The sequence below is a fragment of the Patiria miniata genome, unplaced genomic scaffold (assembly GCF_015706575.1).
Source record: "Patiria miniata isolate m_02_andy unplaced genomic scaffold, ASM1570657v1 HiC_scaffold_7, whole genome shotgun sequence".
Lineage (NCBI taxonomy): Eukaryota > Metazoa > Echinodermata > Asteroidea > Valvatida > Asterinidae > Patiria > Patiria miniata.
Window position 1 is genome coordinate 15,128,929 of NW_024037074.1, and position 23,294 is coordinate 15,152,222.

Genomic DNA, 23,294 nt, shown 5'->3' on the forward strand with positions numbered 1-23,294 from the left:
AAACACTACTTCAGTTGAGTGTCTGCACAAATGAACCCAGCGAGAAACAATTCAATAACTATCTCAACGCGATTGTGGATTTTATATTGGTTATCCTTTTCCGCAACCCGCGACAGAAATGTCGAAGTAATTAAATATAGTATATAAATATAATAACTAAACATGGTTGGATTTTTTTTCGTTCGGTATCTCATTCAAAAGTGAATAATGTTTATATCGCAAGGAAAATATGCAATTGAAAAGAGAATCTATTCTTGGAGGAGAAAATCGAAGAGAGTATGGGAAACGCATTCTTAAATTGAACAAGACAGCATCTACCTAAACTTGGCCAGGCAAAAATGATTGTTTTTTAATGTTTATTTTGTATTATTATTACAAACAATTTCTGCTTCAAATTAAAACATTGTCATGTACAGAATATCGCGCTCCACTGTTAGTTTAGTGCAGGTGTTTCATTACTACAACCAAAAATGGGGGGGGGGGTTACCGAGGTATAAGAAATTCATCTGGCACTTGAAACAACTGAAATGCACCTTTGAAATACAAAATGCTGGGTGGTACTCACGTTGATGTTCTTTTCTTGTTCTGCACTCGTTCCTACAGCTCTAGCTTGCCTGTCTAACCAACTATGGTTCGTCCTATCTAGCCTATCTGTCCTAACTCTACTCTTCTGTTTTTACCCTGCCTGGATTAACCACAAAGAAAAAAAGGGTAAGACTAAATATTTAATAGGCCTTTTTTTTGGGGGGGGGGTCATCTTTGATGGTCAAATGCACGCAAGCACAGTGGAAATAAACATGAATTTCAATAAATGACTGCATGTGAGTGTCGGGATGCTTCTTCGATTGCATTTATTGTACAAATACCCATTACGTCCTTTATCTTGGTACTATGTGCAGGCAATTGATGAAATTAAAAAGGAAAAATACTTTTTTTTAAGTCTATGTTTCTCATATTTAAATTAATTAATTTCTATCCGCACCACTCAATCTAACGTTTATATAAAATAAAATTACCAACTCTCCGGTCATAATTCATTAAATCATCCCTCACATTGCTGTGCACATAAAACAAACCAAAAACTGTGACATTGCAGTACTGTTTAAGTGGCAAATTTATACATAAATCAAAATCATTTGTATCCAATGAATAAGTGCATCAACAATCAACAAATTACACTAAAAACAAAGTGCCAACAAAATAAACAAGTAATTGAATTTCAGTAAGTGACTTCTCTTACTGTTGGATTTCACTTAAATTAATCAGTGAAGATATTGAAACTTTTCAGACTGAAAATCTGTTAGCCTTTTCTTTTTTTTTTACAAATGCCTACAAACAATAAAAGAGACACTTAATTAGATACATGTACTATACTTTGCTGTCTGAAGATGGCTGTTACTATGCCGTCTCCATTTTTAGAGTCCCAAAGACGATAGAAAATGGCAATAACTATTGAGGAATGGAATTTATACAAGTGATAAATAAAACTAGAGGCATGAAATTTGTTTACAATGTTCTCCACAGCGGGCCTTATTTCAATACAATATCTTAAAATAAAACAAACTACCAGCAGCACAATGTTAAACATATATTTAACCACAAGATTTAATATAGAAAGCACCTTTTTTTAAAGTTTATGCGTCCAAATGAGGCATTTCATATTCATTGCACACAATTTTTTTAAAACTCTATACACGTTTCATACACACAAGCTTAATTCAATGTATGCCACTAATATCTGGTAGTTATCATAGATAACTCTGAACGCATTTTTCTGTATTGCAAAAAAAAACAGAGCCTACTTCAAAAAAGCTTGGAAGACATTTTTAAACAATTCTTGAGCCAACTGTGGCATTTCTTGAGATCCCATCAGTAGGCTGCAGAGCAGTCACCCCCATCGTCTTAATCTCTTGGGGATGAAGGCATACTCAGCAAGCAACTCAAGCGCACATGACCAGGAAAGGCATTTCCGTAAAGTTGTTATGCCTAAGCTCCAGGTATCAAGACAAAAATTTGTCAGGAAAGAATGGGGAACGTTACTTGTTTTTCAGGGTGGTGCATCAAGGTGACTGTTATTCTTTCAGTATCTTATTGGGCTACATCATCAGGGCTAAGGCATACATGTCAATGTATTTAGGAAGTTACCTATAGAAGCTACCAGAATGACGCAATGGGATGCAGGAAGTCGCTACTAAAGTCATTTATTTTATTCTAAACATCCCGGAGGTAGCTATTTCATCACTGTGGGAGTGTCGATGTGCAACTAATAACTGGAACGGATTGCTTTCAGCACAAATTGGTCATCCAACTGCCAAGTCCATTGCAACCCACTGATCACACCTCAGGAGCGCAAACTTGAAGGCTTGTGATGATCAAACTTTGAGAAACAACTAGGCACCTTAGCACCACTTGTCTATTAATTGAAGCTGTTTCAGGTCCCAGTATCAGTAATAGTGACACAGGAACTTCAACAAGCCCACTGGAACACATTTTTGCCAGGGGGTGCTGGAACACTCTTTTGCCAGGGGGGAGGGGCCGTTAGTATATTCCAGCACCCCCCCCCCCCCAATCCAAAAAGTTGGGGGTGCGGCAGCACCCACAGCACCTCCTGTTCCCGCGGGCTTGAACTTCAGTCTGTGTTGGCTTACTTGCTGTTGATGATATTTGTGGTCCACTTTTTGCAACTCATTTTCATGAAAGTATCTATGAGCAGCATAATTTGTTTCAGATATTGTTTTTTCCCAGAGGACTCTGAAGTAATGGCTGCTATATTTCACCACCCATTCTCAAACCTTTCACTCCACTACACATTTTTGTCCAACAAAAAAAAAGTGAGAAGCTTTCAAACATACGCACAATTGCACAGTTCAGCGGTGATATTTTACACCACCGAGTTCACTCAAAAGATGAAATAAGCAACAAACTCTGCACAGGAACTAACGGCACAATTTTGCTTAGACCCAAGAGATAGTGAAGGATGCATCCATAATGCACGTACTGAGTGTGCATACACCCGGATAGCATCTGTGCCCAACACGTTATCCAAGCATGAGTACGTAACCGTGGTGAAACTCAAGTGTCCTTCAACATCGAAAACATATCGGTTATTTTTCACCATTGATGGGGTGTGCACAAAAGTCTTATAACTGCACTGCTTACTGGATGGGTTTTCCCAAAAAGTTTAACAAGGAACCAGGACACATCCTAACTTCATCAAATAAAAAGCCTTATTACCGACAAGCCCTTGTTGACCTCAGTAAGACACAGCCTCCTCTTCAGCTTCTCATGAATCCTCGTCCAGTCACCTCAAGGAGTCTCTTCAGAATGTTGGCTGATTGGATCCTCTGACCAGGCGAAGACTCAAACACACAGTTGTAGAGTAGGTTGGACATATTGGGCTCCAGGATATCTGGTACGTCGTGCAACAGACCCACTGACAAGAGAATAAAAAAAAAAGTGAAAACTTGTGAATTTTGAATTTGAGGTGCCAAATGAACTTGTGAATGCCATTCCAGGCTTTCTCAGTCTTCAGTGCTTCTTAGGTCTAACATACATTTTGTTTTTTACAAAGATAAGAGTTTGAACGGTGTCTAAGATGTAAAATGTCTAAAAAGAAAACTAAACACTGAAGACTGCTGGAATGAATCGGCAATATGAGTACTTAAAAAATGGTAGGCCTACATTTATTTTCTGATAATGGTTTCTATCAAGGAGTAAGATGTAAATTGTAAAATGCATTTCAACCGGGAATATCTACTCCCCTTAGCAACTCCAATGATAAACAGAAAGATTATTTTCAGATGTCAAAGCCTCTGCAACAAATGCTAACATTTTTGTTATCACCCTAGCTTTCTCTCCAACAAAACCATCTGAAGCTCTACAACAGCAACACTTCGAAAAACGATATTATCTGCATCCCTCCCCTCCTACCAAGTAGTGCAGTTGGTGGGGAGCAAATGGGGCCTCTCCTTACTGTGTAACTGCACTGACCTCTCAATCTCAAAGTAAGCCTCTGTCTGAATTCTGTTGGCTATGGCCAGTGGTAACACACTTGTCTATGGGAAGTGGCTGTAGCCGCTTCCACGAGCGCATGTGTAACTGCAAGCCATAGCAGAGTCATTCGGACACGGCCTAAGAAATCCAAAACCACTGAACTTGACCCTACCTGTTGAGACTTGTTTCTCTTTTTCGTCATAAAAGTAGCGCAGGTACTTGGTGGATTCCAGGTCTGACAGGATCTTGTGGCAGGCAAGAAGCAGCATCATCTGAGAGTGGTGGGGAACGACCCCACAATCCTGCCCTTCACTCTGGAAGAGGCTCTTGGTGAATGAGACAAAACACTCCTCGTTGCATTCTGACGGGCGTTTCTTAGCTGAAAAGACAAGATTTTCGGTGTGTTAATTGTGAAACTGAATATCCGCACTGTCCAAATTTAAATTAACAGAAAATTTTTTATCATTATCCAGTGCATGTTCTAAAAAATCCCAAACAATGAAAGTCACCCCCCTCCCCCCAAAAAGAAAAACATCTATATGTTATTTGATCAACAATGCTACGGATATCAGTGATGTTATGGATATCATGGATTTCCCTAACTGAAATAGCTTTTTTAATGATTGGGTCCAATGACACGTGTAAATCCTCAAAATTTACCTGGAACAATTTCTCTCTTGTCAATGATCATTATATCCTCAAGATCCAGTAATTGTATGCGTCCGTCCGTCGTTACTGCAAAGTTCTCATATCTGAAGTCTGCAAAGACGACCATCCAATCGCTGCTGGCATTCTGGAAATCATAGATCATCTGCAGGATCTGTCGCGACAGGTCGGCCCGGACGTCCCAGGATGCATCCAGGTATTCGCTCAGGGGTTCCCCGGCTTCTGCCACTACAATCATGCGGCCGCACTCACCCAGGTAGGTCGGGAAATACTTCTGGAGTTCGGGAACATACTGCTGGAAAAACTGAATTGAGAAAAAATAAAATGTGGTTACTGGATGACATGGCTTGCACATGTAGTTCAAAAAGCTCATCCTTAGCGAGAATCCTTTAAAAGCTTTCACTGATCATAGAATCCAGACATGGTCAGAATGTAGTAACTGCAGACAGCCAACATTTTCAACCTTCAGTTTTTTGTTAATAAATGAAATTTTGAAGATTTTTGAAATAAATCACACAGTATTGTTTATATAGTATGTTAATATAAATGACTGTGCCCTGGGCTATTTTGGATATTTGTTTCAGTCACACAATAAGAAAACAAATTGTTACTTTTGGATATACTCATTGGTAAGTCCTGATCAACTTTGACTTGAAAAACAGGGCATACAACTTGCAATGTTTTATGCTTTTTGCATTACATTTGGATAAGAAAATGGAGTACTGAAGATACATGTAGCCTACAGGGTGTACAAACCATGCCAGTTTGGCTAAAACCTTGATGTGTGATATCAGGGGTCAAAATAGCCTTCCATGTTTACTGTATTCAGTGTAAAATCCCGGCATTCAAAATGTCATGTGATATTTACCACTTCATGTTCAAAATGAGTAATTTGCTTTTTCTGCAGTTAAATGTTCGTGTCAGCCTCACTTGACCACAACATGCAATTTTGTTAGCAGATTAACTATCCAACCTACCCTGAGAATTTTCAGTAAACTTCAAAGCTTATAATTGCTAGCCTGGATGTCAGCCTAAATATGATAACATGTGCGCAAACGTTGCAGCCTACCCTGGGGAGATACTCAGAGCAGCCTATGCATCATTTCTGACGTGATTCAATAAAATGAGGAAGTTCTTGTCAGGTCCCTGCTGTAAAACTATCTTGAAAAATGATGACAAACATTTGCTGCTCCACTTGGATGGGGTGAAAGGTTCAGTATGATTACTACGTAGGATCTTATTATTCATAAATAACAGCAAAAGCGCAAGACAAGTGAAAGATTTTCACTGTTATACTTGAGCTGCCTCCCTAATTATCTTAACCTCCCATTTCCTTCCCAATATAATCCTCTGTGTTTTTTATCTGCTTTATTCATCACATATCAAGGCAGCTACTTCAGACCTTCAGCACTGAGCATTACTAGCACCAGTAGAGACCTCTCAATGATGAGTGATATTTCAACAGGCAGGAACATCTTAAGCTTTCTCCAGGAAGACAGGAAGCCAAGAATTTTGGTCTTCCTGAAAAGGGTAACCTTGATTATATTTTGACTCTCCTAATGTACAGAACATCACCAGCTGTTCTCAAAACTCGGGGTGAACTTGCCTAAATACAGATTCTGGGAACTAAAGCCTTGCTTGTTGCCAGAGGAATCCAGGGTGGTCAAAATTAAAAGGGGGAGAGGAGGGGCGATAATAGTAACATTTAAGGAGTTCATATGGCTGCAGAAAGGGCACCTGTGCATAAGCACGTTTGATGTAGACTTTAACACTGACTGGCGAGATATTTCTGATTTAGAAAATTGGGATGGAACTTTACCCTCCCAGTCCTTAGCCCCCAGTTGAACTGTTTTCAATTTAAAAACCAACTTTGGGACCACTGATGCCAGATAAAGCTAACATTAAAATAACTTTTGAATAACTTTTATCTTACAAAATGAGCAGTGCATCCATCCTTTCCTGACAAGATAAACAAATTTGGTTTGTCTGGATGTTTTTTTGGATGTAGGCAATCTAGGCATGCCAATGTTTGTAAAGACATGTAAGACCATGGTCAGACACTTGGGGGGGTCCTGTTTTTCACTCCAATAATGCACACACTTCTCAACTACCCACAAGCATCATGACCCCTAGAAAATGTACAGAGGCTCAGTTCGAATTGTTGAAAAGAAAAACATGAAATGTTAAGCTTTGCTGCTTCATAAGGCTATAGCTACTGACTAGTAGGAGCACTGAGCTCAACTGTACATGCCGAGTGAGGCCAGATAAGTCATGCCAATCTAGATTTTCAGGACATGACAATCACAGACTGATAATAGCTAGGAGATAATGAGATCATCCTTTCATTCAGAGCTGCCAGTTAATTTCCCTGGTATGATGACAACCATATTGACAGCTGCTCCTGTATGTCACCTATCCAGTGAGTCACTGAGTCTTGTTTGGGCATTTACACAAAGGTCTCTGGGTCAATATTGCTGACCATGTCCATCATTGATACCCTGCTCACCTCATTATTTGCAACCAGCTGCAAAGGAGCCTGATTTGGGGTTGGTTGGGGTGGCTAAGCAGTCCCATTGGATCTAATCATGATCATAAACACACTTCTAGTGTGGAATATAGAACCTGAAAGACATTCTGGACAAAAGTTAAACTTCTAAGAAGCTCCAAATGATGACGATAATACCAAATCATATCTTATTTAAATTGCCTTATTTGGTTTGTCTGTCTCATGTCCCTCTCTCAGTGGGTTATGCTGATGGTCAAGGATTATGACAAAGAATTACAACTCCATTACAGTACACCTGTCTTAAGCAAGGTGACTCACTTGCATTTCCCTACCTTTCAGCATAATAAAAAAAAAATAGTTTCATTTATTCACAAGAACCTCTTGTCGACAAAATTGGCTAAAGGACCGATGAATATTGTTAGCTTCGAAGACATACCGGTACAGCCTCAGTACACAAATAACACCCCACTGTTATGTTCTCTTGCGATGACTTATTTATGCAAGAGAACCTAACATTTGACAACAACATCTTGCCTGGATGAGGAACAGTATGCAGAGGTATATAGTTGCATGTTTAGGCCCTATGTTGTAATGTTCCCTTGCAATCAAGCTTCAGGGGGGTAGTTCCTCTAATCTTTTATAAAGCAGCTCACGACCTCAGTAGCACAAATGTTGACAGCTCAAAAACAAGCTTTGGATTCTTTTGAGGCCAAACAACCCGGCCACTTCTCACACTACATAAACAGCTTTCAAACACTCCAGTCTAATCTGGATTCCGAACTTGGTTTAGGCATGGTTTAAGTGATTTTCCTGACAGTCTATCTGTCAGCATTTGATAAAGGATTAGGACTGTCAGCCGGCATTGCTATCAGACAACGGAACTGAACAAAGTACCTTTATTTCACTGCAAAGATTTCCTAAACTGGGCCAGCGAGTCAAAAAAACTCCCACTCATTCCACCTTTGATTGGCTTATTTATGTTGCCACAGTGTTCTCTTTTTTCCCAGACTCTAAAGTCATTCACTGTAGCCCGAGGATATAATTTTGTTATTATTTCTCAGCATGTTTTTGCTTCCAAGGGTAAATGCGGTGAATTGAGAGGGGCACATTATTCTTGGGTGAAGGGTAGGGTAGGGGTTAAGCCTCAAGGCAGTGTGTAAATCTCCAGCCACCACAGGCAACCCAAAGCAGAGAGTTTCAATTTCCAACACACCCCCAGGGCTTCATTATTCACTCTATTACTTGTAGCTGACCATAAATTAAGTCTGTCACCCTGTCTCCTCCCAGGGGCATCATAATAGGACCAGTTCCCACCTGGTTAATGACCTCGATGACCTAAATTGGGCTCTGGATTCACATGGTCTGGTCTTCGCCCAATTACTGTTGTGAGTGATATTATCCACAACAGAGCTCATTAAGCAAGTTTAGCGCAATTTAATCAAATCTCAAAAACAGCACTTCTACTGGCTCTAGAATTGGTTCAAGGCTCAATAAACCAATCCATGAAAGGAGAAACTTTACATTTCCTACAGTTTATGTCTAATTAGTGCATACACTGAGTCTGAATATAAGTCTTTAGCCTCTTTTGAACGATTACCCACCTCTATGGATTACCCTAGAAAATGTTTAGTAAAGAAACTTATGTTCTGGGCAGTGGGCATCTGCACCCTTCCAATTGTTGCAGGTTCAAATCTCACTTAGTCAATTTTTTGATCAAACTTACATGTACCAGGTAAGTGAACCCAGTCATTTTCCCTTTGTGTATACAATGCAGTTTAATATCTAAAGTGTAGATATCAAATTTTTTTTTTGGGGGGGGGGAAATTGTTACAAATATTAACAATTTATTTTATTTTCCCAGGAGAGATTTCCAGTATTTCCAGTAAATGTACAGCTTTAAATTATGCTACCCTGCATATATGTCAATAATGTGCAAGTATGTAAATAACATCTGATACCTTGAGCAGGAGCCCCTCTGGATTCAGAATCAGTGAAGTCATGAGGGTAGCGATCTCTGGAGAGCAGTCCCTGGTCCACCTGTTGAGGCCATACAGGTCCTTCAGCTGCCCAAGGAACCGGTCACTGGCACACAGCGCCAAGCTGGGGGAGAAAAAAAGAGAAGAAAATAAGAATCCAAATCATATTTTATTGTGATTTATTTCCTCGCGGCAGAAAACCAAATGCCTGGTAAGCTTCACACAGCTGGCTCGTCAAAAAGGGTTTTTTTTTACTTTTGAATGGTTCTCAATCTCTACGAGAACTAAATAAAATTTATGAGCGTCCTCTCACTCTAAAATTACTTTCAAATGGTAAAGTTTCCGCAAATTATATCTCTGAGGATCCGTCCAATATCAGAATGCCGCTTCCTGTATGCACTCAGTCATAGAATTCCAAATACGGTCTCAAAGGACAAGTAGATTGAAACCATTTGGTCCGGGATTACTTCCAGAAAAAAATACCACTCCTCTTATTTTCCCCCTGGACACAACTCTCTAAAAATTATTTTACAGCATTCTGCAGCATTCCTTTAAATTACTGCAACTTATTGCATTGTAGTGCACATTTAACCCATTTCTTCCATCAAAAGATGATATGCACTGCTTCTTGCCTAGTGGGATGTAGCAGTCAATTTCAGCAGTGTAAACTTGACTTTAAACTATAATATTAAAGCCAATCAAAAGTTTAACCCATAGCATTCATTTTACATTGTACTACACTGTATTTACTCCTTACTGAATAGGGACCTTCATTGGGACTATGAGGATTAACAGGTAGGGCACTCTGGGGAGGTACAGGGAATAAAAAAAATAAACCAGTTTATGGTAAAAAAAACAAATTTATAATTTCCAGTTTCTCATCCCCAGTGCCCACTTTTTGTTTTTTAAATAGCTCCATCATGCATTTGCAATATATTTTGTCATTTGTTTTCAACAATTGTAGAACTTTATGTTTTTAATTTCAAAATCTGGTAGAAAGGGTGACAGCTGATCATGGCTCCTTTGAAAACAAAAGTATGTAAGAATCCATCCGCCATGTATGTAAATGTCTGATGGGAACACTTGTCACACCACAGCCCTTGAACAATTTCTACACGGTGATAAGAGAGCCTTTTCTGTCGGCCACTGCAGTTTCCATATTGTACAAGTGTTTTATCAGTCAATCATGGTGCTCATGCACCTGTGGGATTTGACATCTGCAAAACTTCCCACACTGAACCAGTTCTGAGCAGTACATGTATTTTTCTTTTCTCGTCAAAACAGAGATCCATTGTGTCATCTTTCATGGAGCTTTGTATTCATCAACATTCAGCATTTCTCATGGCTATGGTTAGATCTCTCTTAACAACAGAAAAAAATATCACACAAATGCTTGCCTGGTTTGTTGTACTTGAGAATTAAAAGGCTAATACTTCAATACTATTAATCCGTGTGAAATTGGTGACCTCCAAATATGCTTTTGTCACCCAATGAAAAATACAAATCATTTGATAATCCAATTACACAAAAGACTTGGCAGGCACTGTGCAAGTACATACATTTGTACATGTAGGTCATCCAGTTTTCTCCACACCACACTGCATACTTTCAACCATTTGAAAAGTGTGAACAAATTCACCTGATCTTAATTTCTTCACTTAATGTCAACCAAAAAAAATAATGACGCAAATTTTCTGTACACACGTTAACACAGTGTCAACACTCTTAATAAGAAAGCCTTCAAGAGTCAGAAACTATGCTTGAAATTTAAACCAGTTGCAAGTGTATTACTTTGGGGGGGGGGTAATAGTACGGTAAATAGGTCTAGTATTTACTTCAACAATGTACATGGCTTGCTTCCCTTTCCAAACTGCAACAATTTTCTGGACAATTCGGACTGTTCTTTGGTCAGACAGTAAATAATTTGAACTGAAGTCTTCATTTTCCAAATATTAAAATCCAAGCATCAAGTCCTAAAAATATACAAAACCAGGTCAGGCACAACTTTTTGAAAGCATACATAAAATTTGTAAATTGATAGAACAGACTGTACATAAATTCTATCCCACCTTCCCACAAATAGAGTACATCCAAATGTACATTGTACCACAAATGTCAGTTATTATATCACTCAGGTGGAGCGCAACAGATCGGATAAAGAATAACCACTGTTGCAAACCCTTGTTGGTTTAACGAACACAATGCTTCATTTCATGCATTCTGCTCAAACCTTTACCCCCGCACTTTGTGCAATATTATGTGCTATTCAAACCACAAACAAAACAAAAACAGGTTTTCCTGCAGGCTGTAACAACAACAAAGAAGTAGCCAGGTTAACAAGTAAAATGCTTAAGCACATCCAAAGGTTGTCATAGCAACCATTGTAAGGGGCCAAGTACACCTTTCAAGGCTATGGAAACTGATACACCGCACACCTGTGTTAATAATTTTTAATGTCGCCTTTTAACTAGGCCTATAAAAAAAAAACACTGTCCCTGCAAAGGTTGTTACCTGGCGACCTACTATTATGCAGGTTTAAGTAGCTTGGTAACCCACATAAAAGCATTTTAAATGTAAACTTTGTGCAAATTATGTCCCCACTCACCAATAAAATACAGAACAGTTGCCTATGATATGTTTCAGAATGCAACTTTATCTACGGTGAAAAAACTTCCAATGTCTGCCAAAATGTATTTTTCAAGGGTATATATCTTGCTGGTGTTAATATGCACTTGACACTAGAAGGCAAGATGCAAAAGCAAGTTCTACAAACAAAATTACGCCTTTTTACTAAGTTGAACTTGTAGAATGAGGTTTGTGGGTGACTAAAAGTCTCTGCTGTTGAAAAGTGTTCGGTTCTGAGAGAACCAGTTGTGACAATGTTTTTACTTACATGGACAGAATCATACTCTCAGGCAAAATCAGCATTTAATGTCTGAAACATTGGGCAAGCATGCTCATTAGCGGTACTTTCAAATTAAAAACCTAGCCTTAAGTTTGACACTCTAATGACAAACACATGGTGTCAGCCAAAAACCTCATTATACATTTACGTGTACTGTACACATTATTCATTTCACCAAAATCCTTGAAATCAAAATAATTTCCTGCATTTCTTCTAATGGATGCAAGGTTTAAGATCAATTATTCCAAAATAGTTGCACACTTTGCTTGAAAACAATTGGCCCATCGACCTGCTAAGGCACATGTGACCCTGCAACTGAAGTATAAGAAGGGAAATTACAGAAGCCGCCAGCATCCGGCAGGGCAATGCCCTCAAGGAGCTTCCCTTCGGGCAGGGCGAAAACAACAAGACAATGCCTTCATCATTACCATCCAACCAAAAGGAAGGCCTACCCTATTATGCCGTTAACCTTTTTAAAGTAACTTTTACGGAGGGGGGGGGGGAACACTACACCATTGTGGTTCTGTTATTCATGTAATTGCTACAGATACCGGTAGAGGATGACAGATATTTCCCCTTCGTTCTCCCATTACCCTCCTCTTCCTCTTGTCCCTCTTTGTTATGACATCCAAGTGTCTGTCAATTCCAGTGAGTGGGTGTCCTATTCCCCATGGGGTAAGTAATACTTCAAATCTCTTGTCAATTACTTTTACTAGGGGCAGTTTAGCAGCCAAGCTTACTGGAAGTAAAATGATGGATTACAGACTGGAATTTCACAGTGCTCCATCTAGTTCTGGCAATACTCTTTCTTCAAGCTCTACTCAACCATGCTCCAGCTTAAAAACAAGCCCCAATCTATTGTTTAGTCTCCATTCCTGTTCAGTGGTCTGATTGATTTCCTTTAAGCCACAGCCCAGCTTGTTTACAAAATACCCATTAGGTTTTGGCAAAGGCCTATTATTGTCAACTGGCTGGTGGTCAGACTAGATAGAAACCCAATCCTTGGTCATCCATAGGAACACCAGGAACAACCCAGCACAGAGAGGCAAAGCAAGTCACCAATGCGTGAAGCTGTCAAACAAATTTGTAATTTCTTTTTCTCACTGGCCTGAAAGGGAGCAATTTTGGCAACAACTGTTTTCAAAGAAATATAATTATTCTAAAATTGGGAGCAAAGATTATCAAAAAAAGAGTGGACATCAGGGGGTTAATAATATTCATTGAGTTTTCTTTTTCTCCATTGCCACTGTCAGATACTTGCAGCTTTCTGGACAAAGATTGGTTTGGAGCTGGTGATTGACAATGGACTGTGGGTGATCAAAAACAGGGTGTGCCAAGTCGTATTTAATTCAATTCAAATTATCCAAACGCTTTGAACTTATCCAATCTCGATGCTCTTGAAACTGAAAGCAACAAACAAAATGTATACTGGTTTGGCCTTTTCTGAAAAACCCTATTCAAAATTCCTTAAATACCTGCATGTATTGAGAAATGTCTAACATAACACACACTACATGTATGACCAATAAAGGCCATCCAATTAATTATAGTCTTTTACACTATATTATTAAAATTGCACCAGTTGGATTAAATTAGGTTTCTAATTACATGTATGATGTATCATAAAAGAAGGAAACCCACAAGTTCTACAATGTCAGCATATGTATGTAATCCATGAGTGTGGGTGTGCATGACTTTTTTCCCCATTGAACCCGTTTGTTTACTTAATTTGATATCAAGAGACCCAATATGGGTATTGTGATATCAGTTGTAAAGCTGGGATTTCTTTACCACATGTTTTGTCTGGCTTAGTTTTCCCTAGTGTTTTGTGTGGTTAACTGTGAAATCAGGTGTAAAATAAGCAACAGGTGACATTGCCAATCAATGTGTCAATCAAGAGGCTGGACAAATGGTCAAACCATGATTTCGAGGATCTCTCCAGAACTAATGAAAATAATGTAGGCTATGTTCCTCACAAACATGTAGGCCTGGGCATTTCTGATTCGATCTGCTTGTACACATGCATGGAACTTTTAACAATAAGTCAAAAAAAAAATTGCTTGCTCTGGTACGTGAGCAACAATAAATGTGCCCTGTGCGAAAATCGAATCATCTATTTTGCCTCAAGGTGTATATATGTAGCCTTTTCATTTCTGTGAAATATGGCATTGAGGGGAACAACACAGAACGTAAAGTGCATATTGTTCACATTGTTCACCAAACTATTTCAAGTTTCCAAAGCGATATAGTATGCTGACCCACTTTCTGAAATTCCCAGCCCCCCCCCCCCCCCCCCCATATGAAATCTGCAGGGGGAAAAAAGGCAACACGAGAATTTAATACCGCGTATAGGCTAAATGTTTGTTTGGATAAATGTCCACTGTGAAAATTACAGGAAAACACAGGGACATTTCAGGTTAGTTTTATTTCCTGTGACAAGAAAACACCCAACCATAAAAACCATGTTTAACTGCCTCCAAGAGGAAGTGTGGTTTATTCATCAAGGATGGTGTTCTGATATTCTAGAGTAAACACGTTTAACCTTAGCTGCAAAGTAAAAAAAAACACACTTTTTTAAGGTCAGTGATATTAGTCATGGCCAATCTGTTGGAAAATGATGCTAGTCTTGATTTCAAGACCTTCATGATTTTTATGTTTTTCCAGTTTACTTCCAGGATCCTCCGCTGTACTCAATTCTTAGTGCTGTGTTTTACTTGACTCCTAGGCTCTGATGAGAATCGATTTAACTGTAAACATTTGACTCCTGACGTGCTCTACAGTAAGGTTGATCAGGAAAAGGACGACCAGTAAATTGAGTCCTTTGTCGATGACAATTTACCAGTATGCACCGCGCTCAAAAAATGAATTGCGTAACAATTATCAGAAATTATCATCTTGGACCAACAATTTCATGATGCCTGACCTGTGTGCAACATGTTGCATGAAATTATTCCCCCTCTTCCCACTGGAAGTTCTAGTATTCATCAATCATTCGGTCTCAAGTCAAGTCATTCTATCACGAGTTATTCAAGTGGGCCTAAACTGTGACAAAGGCATTCCTTTGTCATTGTTCAGTCCCTGCTAGGCTGTGACCTTACGTGTGAGTGAGCTGTGATTTGACTTGTGATGAATTATTTGCAATATTTTGTAATGGACTTTACTACAACCCTTGAAGTGTACGAATACCTTGAATGGGAAATTGTAAGTGACCCCAAATGGCCAGAGTGTCAATACAAACTCTGTTTGCTAACATTTTTAATACCAGGCCGGATGTTGATTTTTAGCAAGTGACCCGCTGTTGTTTATTTTCTCAAATCTTTGGTTCATAGTCCATTGCTCTGTTTGGAGAAAATGTCTTCAACTAAATTGAGAGCATCAAAGAACAATTTAATAGCTTACAAAAGTCTTCAGTGCTTACCCAAGAGAAGATGGAGTTTTCTGTGCCACTTTGTGTGCATCCTTCCGGATGTACTCGACGTCTAAAGCCATCCTGCTTGCCAAATGTGAGTGAAGAATGTCCCAGCTCACATCACATGACTGATTGGGACGGATCCGACGACTGCTGTTCTGACAGACAAAATGGTCCAACCGCTTGAACTCACTTGGATCAGCAAGGTGCTTGCCTACTATCCGCTGTCCCTCCATGTGACCAAAGAAAACCCCCTTCCGCTTGGCCTGTCCGGCAGTCTCCATATCCAGGGTGATATTACCGGCATAGAATTTGTCGCAAAGGGTAGTGCCATAGCAACCTGGGCATTTTTCTTCCTGAAGAACAGCCGGGGAAACTTTTGAAAAGCGTCTTAAAGGTTGCGTGCTTATTCTTGAGGTGCTTTCCAGGGATTGTTTTTCAGCTATGATCTCTTGGTTACCACCACCTTGCCCAGCATACTCCATTACTCCTACTCCGAAGTCCTTCAGTGATTTAACCTTAGCATTGTCACTCCTTGTTTGCCCCTCTTTCCACGTTCCGAAGTTCCACGGGTCTTGAGAAGTCGGCAGGCCCGAGTTCGGGTAATCTTTAGCAGTTCGCTCAAAGGATCCAAGACTGAGGTTGAAGAGTTGTACACTGACAAGTGAACAGAGAAGAAGCCCAAGGAGAAGACCCATTCTCCTCCTTACACGAAACGCCAGCATCTCTCAAGTAGTTCAAGTCCCACAGTGTAAACAGATCTGTCAACAAAATATATGTAGAAACTTTACATCCAGAAAAGTGTGTACCGCGTACAGGCTTGTTGCCATGTAAAAAAAAAATTCAGTCAATACTGCAATTGCAGGAGGATCCCCCTATTTGTAGAAATATACAGTCAACACTGCAATGAGACATAAAGAAAAACTCCCCTGTTTTGTTTTAATCATATAAGTCGCATGGTTATTTGTTGTTTTTCAAATGCCCCATTTGTGGCGACAGTGAAGTCTTTACGGGTGTAATTTGAGAGTTTGGGTGCCGGAATATATGACCTCTTATTTGCATATTCAATCTTTCAAATATCAGCTAGTCGACTACATTGAAAAAAATACATACACTACATGTATGTACACATGATGTATAAGCTCGTTGTCAAGTTTGACAAGTGCGTGCAAAACTGCAAATTCAGATTGGCAACTCATTTGATTCCTGACCGGCGCAAGATCAAATAATCGAATACTGAATTATTCTGCAATGCACAATCCTAAAAGGGAAAGAATATTTAATTTTTGTCTGAATTCTGAGTACAATTTCATTTAGTCCGTGGTGTCAACAGGTGCTCATAAGGTCTTGTGATTTTTTTCATTATGACCACAAAATTCTCAGCAAAGATGCTTTTCATGATTCAGACAAAAACTCAGACAGTTTACCTAAGATACTTGCCAAGAGTTACAGAGTAGGAAATGACTAAATCACCGCAGAATTCCAAGTCTGGGTTGTTGTCCAGACAATTGAGGTTAGGTCATTGGGGCTCCCACGGGAGGAAAAAAGGGTAGACAAAACTGCATGGACTACATTCACTTTGTGTTAATGTGGCCAAACCCTTTCAATAAATGCACTGGAACTAGACACAAAACATTTCAAGCATGTGTAAACATATTCACTATTTCACATCAGCCTGGGGGGTTTTGATAAAATACACTGTATGTCTGTATGCGACATCTAAACGTATAAAGGCCTCCACTGTCTGCCTGAATGTATACATGTACAAAGACTCGTAGGAAAGCTCAATACACTGACTGATTGCATTTTGAATTGGATATTTTTGAAAGGAAATGACATCAGAGTGGACAGATTATGCTGTTCATCGCACCTGTGTTCTGTGTTTCCGTATTCATTTGAGGCCCACACTTATCAAAAATCTCAACATTGGACTCGAGGCAAACCCCAAGAATTTGGCAACCCCATTGACACTACTGGCAGCAAGAATCTGCTAAGCACACAATTTTCTGCAAACTGTAAGCAGTAAGCAAGCAAAAGCATGCTTAACCCCGGAGGAAAATCGCTTAAATCAGTGAAGTAAACAATAGAAATCTCCATGCGTGCGCAACCGTTAGCACATCCATACCATGAAATACATGTACATACATGTACACGTACTACACAATTTTCTGCTATAGGCTATTTTATTTTTGCAAACTGTCAAGCAGTGCCACTGGTAAAATTCAGCCCTTGTTGGGAAGTGTTGAATGAAAGTTCTACCTGGGCAGACAAACTGAAAACTGCGGTGATGCATCTGCAACATTCAAACCAGTAAAAGTGTGAATAGTTTGCCTTATATGCCACTAATGGTAGACCTGAAACAACAGCATTGAAAGGCCTCATGACATGTCAAATGTTGCAACAAATAGTTGTAGAAATTTGTATGAATGTTTTATCCACCAAACCCCATACTGACAATGCCACTTTGAGATATTCCCCACAAACAATGTTCCAAAAATAAAAGTACAAGGGCAGGAGACCTGGGCAAAAATTTTTACCCAAAATAAATATTTATTCACCGAGCAGAGTTTCAGGGACACTTACAATGTTTCTGTGAGATCCCATATCTGGTTCCTTAGCATAACGCCATCATTGACTATCGCTATAGAAACAACCGCAGGCCGGTTTGTATGACTGCACTGATAAACTACATTTGCACAAAATGGAAATGTTTACAGAGGCGATGGAACAATGATAAGTCTTTGGAGATTATTTTAGCACTGCATGTAGAAAGTAGGTACAAGTGTCCAATCCATGTCGCAACAGACACTGAAACAGAAGGCCTTTACATGGAAAATAGTCGTAGTGTGCTCCATGAAAATATTGTGGAAAAAAATGTGAAATGGTGGGATTGAAAATGTCGCTTTGTAATTCAAAAGGAGCTTAGAGGGCAATTAACAATCAAACAGCCAAATAATGTTTTAGGTCTAACTCTAGTAAAATCATAAAGCCACAATTCAATAAAACTGAACAAGTGTTTTCACTTCAGATGATCCTGTTTAATGGCATGGGTTATCTTGCCATTTTCAACAAAGACCAGTTATTCTGGAGCATAAAGCTAGGTTAATTGTGCCATTAATTCATGTAGTGTCCACAAATATTCGGAGTCCACGCTTTGAAGTATTTAAGTTATTGCTCAATAAAGTAATGAAAATTCCAGATGCTGTCTGATCTCTTTTCATGCACAAGATGATTACAAATCAAAGGTTAGAAATATCCAATCACCACAGCAAATTTGATTCACAGATGCATTACACTGTTTAAAGTTTTTGGAGGTATTAAAATTACGGGCGAACGCAGTTACATTTTTACTAAAAAAATATTCTATTAATTATTATGATGCAAAACAATGAAGCAAAAGGGGATTACTTAGCTGGAGAATGCATTGACATATACCTCAATATGCAGTCATGCACATAGGAATTCACACAAAAAAGAGGAACATTCCATGTATTCAAGACTCTTTGTAGTAGATTTATAGGTTTTTCAATATATTAGGCCCCAAATATTTTTTTGGCCTTATCAGAGAAACTCATCTGAGGAAAGTTGCATAGGTTAGGGTAAGGGTTAGAATATTTCATTCGATTCAGTGCATTTTGTAAATATCGAAACTTCTACACTCACAAATCCTTTTATAGGCTCTAGACAATACAGCACTTACCACAACCAGGTTTTGAAATAGGCCTAAATCCATTTGTGGATTCTGATATTCCTAGCTGCAATGACCAATGCATGATGACAACTTATTCTTAACATAAAAAATTACTCCTAATAACTGACTGCAGTTCCTTGAACACACAAACTTATCAATGCATTCCACTCAACTGCTAAATTCGGCCAACTACTCACTGAAAAAGTTCTGCACATCTGGGAAAAGTTACCTGTATTCTGTCAAAACAAATCAAGTTCCGTTTTGGATCTCCGGGTCAGCGCCATTAAACACTACAGCAGACGAAACTCACATTGAACTTTTTCCGAGACCAAAAGCCTGTCGTGCTGAAATACTTCTACACTCGTACACTGTCATCTACCTACTTTGCTTCGAGTCAGCGAGCTGTTACATGCAGGACACTTAAAAACGACTTATCACCCCTACAATTGCTGTGTTTTTATGGACAAATTTACTCAACTTTGAGCAAACAAGTGCATGTCTATCGCTGAGTAGCAATGCAAAGCTGATTGACCATCTAAATTAAAACTTCGCGGCGATATCAAGCATGCAATACGTACGCGCATATCATGCATGCACGCACGCACTGCCCGGCGCCGTACGTACAGAACGAACTTTTTACCGTGACATTGGTTCAGCCAATGACGGCTCAGTAGACATAAGTGGGCGTGTTTTATACGATCGTCGGGCCAATAAGCAGTCTCCTTTCACACTCCGAAAAAAAAATCGTCGCCTTTGTTTCTTCTTCTCGTGTGTTTGCCAACCAAAATTATTTTTAGGGCCTAACAAAAGAATAAATAATCGACCTTCCCCAATAATAAAGAGAGAAAGAAATCAAGCTCCGGAAGCAATAATTGTTAGTGACAGCAAAATCAATCAACCATTTTTTGTCTTCTGACAGACTAACAAAGGTTGAGTGTAACTGGAAGCCAATGACCGGAGATCATTTTTTTCCATTAACAAATCAATTTCACGGTTCCATGTTGTCTTTTCATTTCCAACGATGACGTCAAATGCCAGTTTTTTTGTTATGAATTAAACATGTCTTTTAACTTGGGAGAAGTATTGTAGAGCTTTATCCTGCTGAGAGAAACCAAGCCTACTATCTCCCTTTTATCTGAACCGCTTCGAAACCTTGGCGCCAAATTGATAGAAATACTTTTGCATTTGGCAGTGCAATAAACCCTTATAAATCCCGAACTATTTTCGAGTTTCACCTCGACAAAAAAATAGTTTTTCAATTGCTATTTACTAAGCAATGTAATAGTTAGTCACTTTTGAGTGAAACATTGAACAAACCAAAAACACCTACGTTTTCTTATTGAATTATTTCTTCAAAACAATTCGAATAATTGGCTGCTTCACTGACATTATAATCGACTTGCATCAGGCCGGGTTATTCTGTTCACAAAATGCAATTTTTTTTTCAGAGGGTCCGGTTGCAGACGCCTGAAATTGGAATAGGATAAAGTATTTTTGTGTCGAAACAAAAGATAACGTTTAAATTGAAAAGTCGTATGGAGAACAATGGTTTTTTTTTTTTTTTTTTAAGCATGCAAAACAGTTATTTCTACACACGTAAAGGTCTAAAGTATTCTTGCTGGCGTTCAGTTACTTTGTATAAGTTCAGATAAAGTTAGCACTGAACATAAGAAAGAGCTTAATCAGTGGAGAAAAATGCGACGAAAGAATGACCCCTCATCACAACAATGCATCCGTGAAAAAACTTGTCCATCAACAATGCAACCATGGCGCCACGGCGGGCCATGTTCGACAATCCCATCACGCGCTTCTGTCTGCTGCTGGCGCTCCATTCCCTCTCATTCTGACATTGCCCTTACAATAAAAAAGACCAGAGACGGCTCAATTGTAAGCGACAATTTGTTCCTCTCGGATGTAAGTATCGGATCAAGCGCTTTAAGTTGTCAGTTCCAACGAAAAGCTGGTCAGTTCACGCGGCGAAGCATGATGGTCTTTTTGAACCATGTGAATTTTCTAACGTCAATAATACCTTCCCATCCCACTTGACAGCTCTTCCAGCAAAAACTTGATTGCACCACGGAGCACTCCTCGGATTAGGCCAGATAATCCCCTCTGTCAATACTATTATCGGAGTAAGATGTATCAATGTGTGGGATTATCCCGATTATTTGACTGACAATCCTTAAACCGATTATCTCGCTATTGTTACAGTGAGAGTGCTTTTATCTAGCATTCTTGTTCTTCCACCAAGATGAACCCGTTTTAAAAGAAATCGATTTTTGTTTCGGTTAACATTGCACTGTTCGTCTAGCAAACCGGAACTTTCTTTTGTGACTGACTTTAAAGGTACAGTTCCTAATCCACCTAAGAAAAGGTTTTGCCTCACCTCCCCTTGTTTCGATTGGCCGGGTTACATGGAATCTTCGCACGCTCATGTTGGGAATAACAATGAAGGATGGATAATCGAATTTCACGAATTATTCATCTTCGATGCACTGCATGCTCTGCAACTTTGTACTCCCAAAAACCTTGAAATTGAGAAACTGAGCCATGAAACACGAAAATGAAATAGAAAATGTTAGTTCGTATACAAAAAATATGGTTTCAGCGTATGTCCCCATCCCGGCTTTGTGTTGCACCATGATTGCACCCAATTCTTATGGGCGCAGCGAACATAGAACAACATAATCAAGCACGGACGCGGCGGTCGCGGCCTATAGGTATAAGTGAAGGAAAACATTGTCATTTCTCTTCTACATTTATTTTATGACCGTTCATTGAGCACATCCAATTATTTAAGGCAAGGCATTGATTAGCCCGAAATGTGACCCAATTACTGGACTTCCTCTATATTGTGCATTTTGAGGAAATCGAAATCGGGACTGTTTTTTTCCCCACTCGATTGAGTCGATATTCACCATGGAAGACGCTTACCCGGTTATAACCAGGGCAAATCCGGTAATTTTAGTTTGCAAAAAGATTGCAGTGATTTTCCCTGGGTCACAGGTCATGTACAATTAACCTTTTGATTTTCCCAGGTTTTTCCTGATTTCGATTTCCTCAAAATCAACTTTTCTCCACAAATAATATGACCGCTGTGTGGCTCAATACGGAGGAAGTCCAGTATTTGAGCCATGCGTGGGGCTAATCCAATTCTAAATTGAAGGCGAGGCACGCAGTGACCACATCACTCAAAACAAAAACTCCTTGGTCTCCCGTCGTCTGTAAAAGGAATGCATTGTAGATGTAAACAAAAATAATCAGGTCAACTCTTTGGTGTCGACATGTCATGTAGGCCAAGCACATACAGCTTGACTATTTGGACACGAACAAAATGACCACAAACAAACACCCCAGAATTCACATTCATGAGTACAAGTACGTTCTCACCTTTGAACGGCACTCGTTGATTTAAGTTTTAACCTGCAGTCTCTCTAAACGAATCTAAGATGAAAGTGGCGTTCACGTCGCGGGGTTAATGACCTCTCATACAGATGACTTCTGGCTTATATGATCCTGTACAGTTAGTTCAGATGTAACTAAATACTTTGCTGTCGCAGCAGACAGTGAACTCAGCTCCAGAATCCTTTGAAAACAGAAAATTTGAGCTCAATAAAACACAAGTCTTTTCCCGTGATGTACAAAACTCTTTGCGAACGAACGTATCGGATGCTCTCGATCCCTACAGACTTTAGTCTACGTGTTATGTACGTACTGAAAATCTTTCACTGCAGAATAAACGCCTACACAAGCGTTCCATTGAAAACCCTCCGGGTTACACCGCCACAAAAATAAGTCAACATCTTTTGACATCATTGTTACAGTCTTGCGCACATATCAGGCTGACTTGTAAAGCTCATTCTAACCCTTCTGGGGGAGATGTTACTGTGGCATTGTAAATCTGATTAGATGGTTCTTGTGAGAAGCATTGTTCCGGTTGAGACCACCAGGAGAGGGATCCGGTCGTGGAGGAATCGATCCAGGAACAGGGGAGAATCGGAAAAGCCTTAGAAGTTTGGATGAAGGGATCATGGTGCACATTAGAGGTTTTTTTCTTGTTTTCGTCTACACACACAGGCTTTTGAACGAAAGGCTAACTGAGCAAAGTTAACAAAAGCATGGTGCCTCCTCCTCAGTTGCCTTAAAGC

General features: G+C 39.4%; 1 protein-coding gene across 4 annotated transcripts; it reads right to left on the minus strand.

Moving 5' to 3' along the window:
• Positions 1 to 826: 826 nt before the first annotated feature.
• Positions 827 to 23,036, minus strand: LOC119745813 (divergent protein kinase domain 2A-like). 4 transcript variants are annotated; one of them, XM_038222429.1, is made up of 6 exons: positions 22,537 to 23,036; positions 15,465 to 16,216; positions 9,124 to 9,265; positions 4,654 to 4,963; positions 4,166 to 4,372; positions 827 to 3,433 (listed from the first exon to the last, which is right to left on the minus strand). In XM_038222429.1, the coding sequence occupies exons 2-6, from the start codon at positions 16,178 to 16,180 to the stop codon at positions 3,276 to 3,278; spliced, it is 1,533 nt and encodes a 510-aa protein (XP_038078357.1). In that variant the 5' UTR covers positions 16,181 to 16,216; positions 22,537 to 23,036; the 3' UTR covers positions 827 to 3,275. The 4 variants fall into 4 exon arrangements, with proteins under 4 accessions (XP_038078357.1, XP_038078358.1, XP_038078354.1 ...); XM_038222430.1 differs by lacking the exon at positions 22,537 to 23,036 and adding an exon at positions 19,457 to 19,690; XM_038222426.1 differs by lacking the exon at positions 22,537 to 23,036 and adding an exon at positions 19,376 to 19,690.
• Between the last annotated feature and the right edge of the window lie 258 nt (positions 23,037 to 23,294).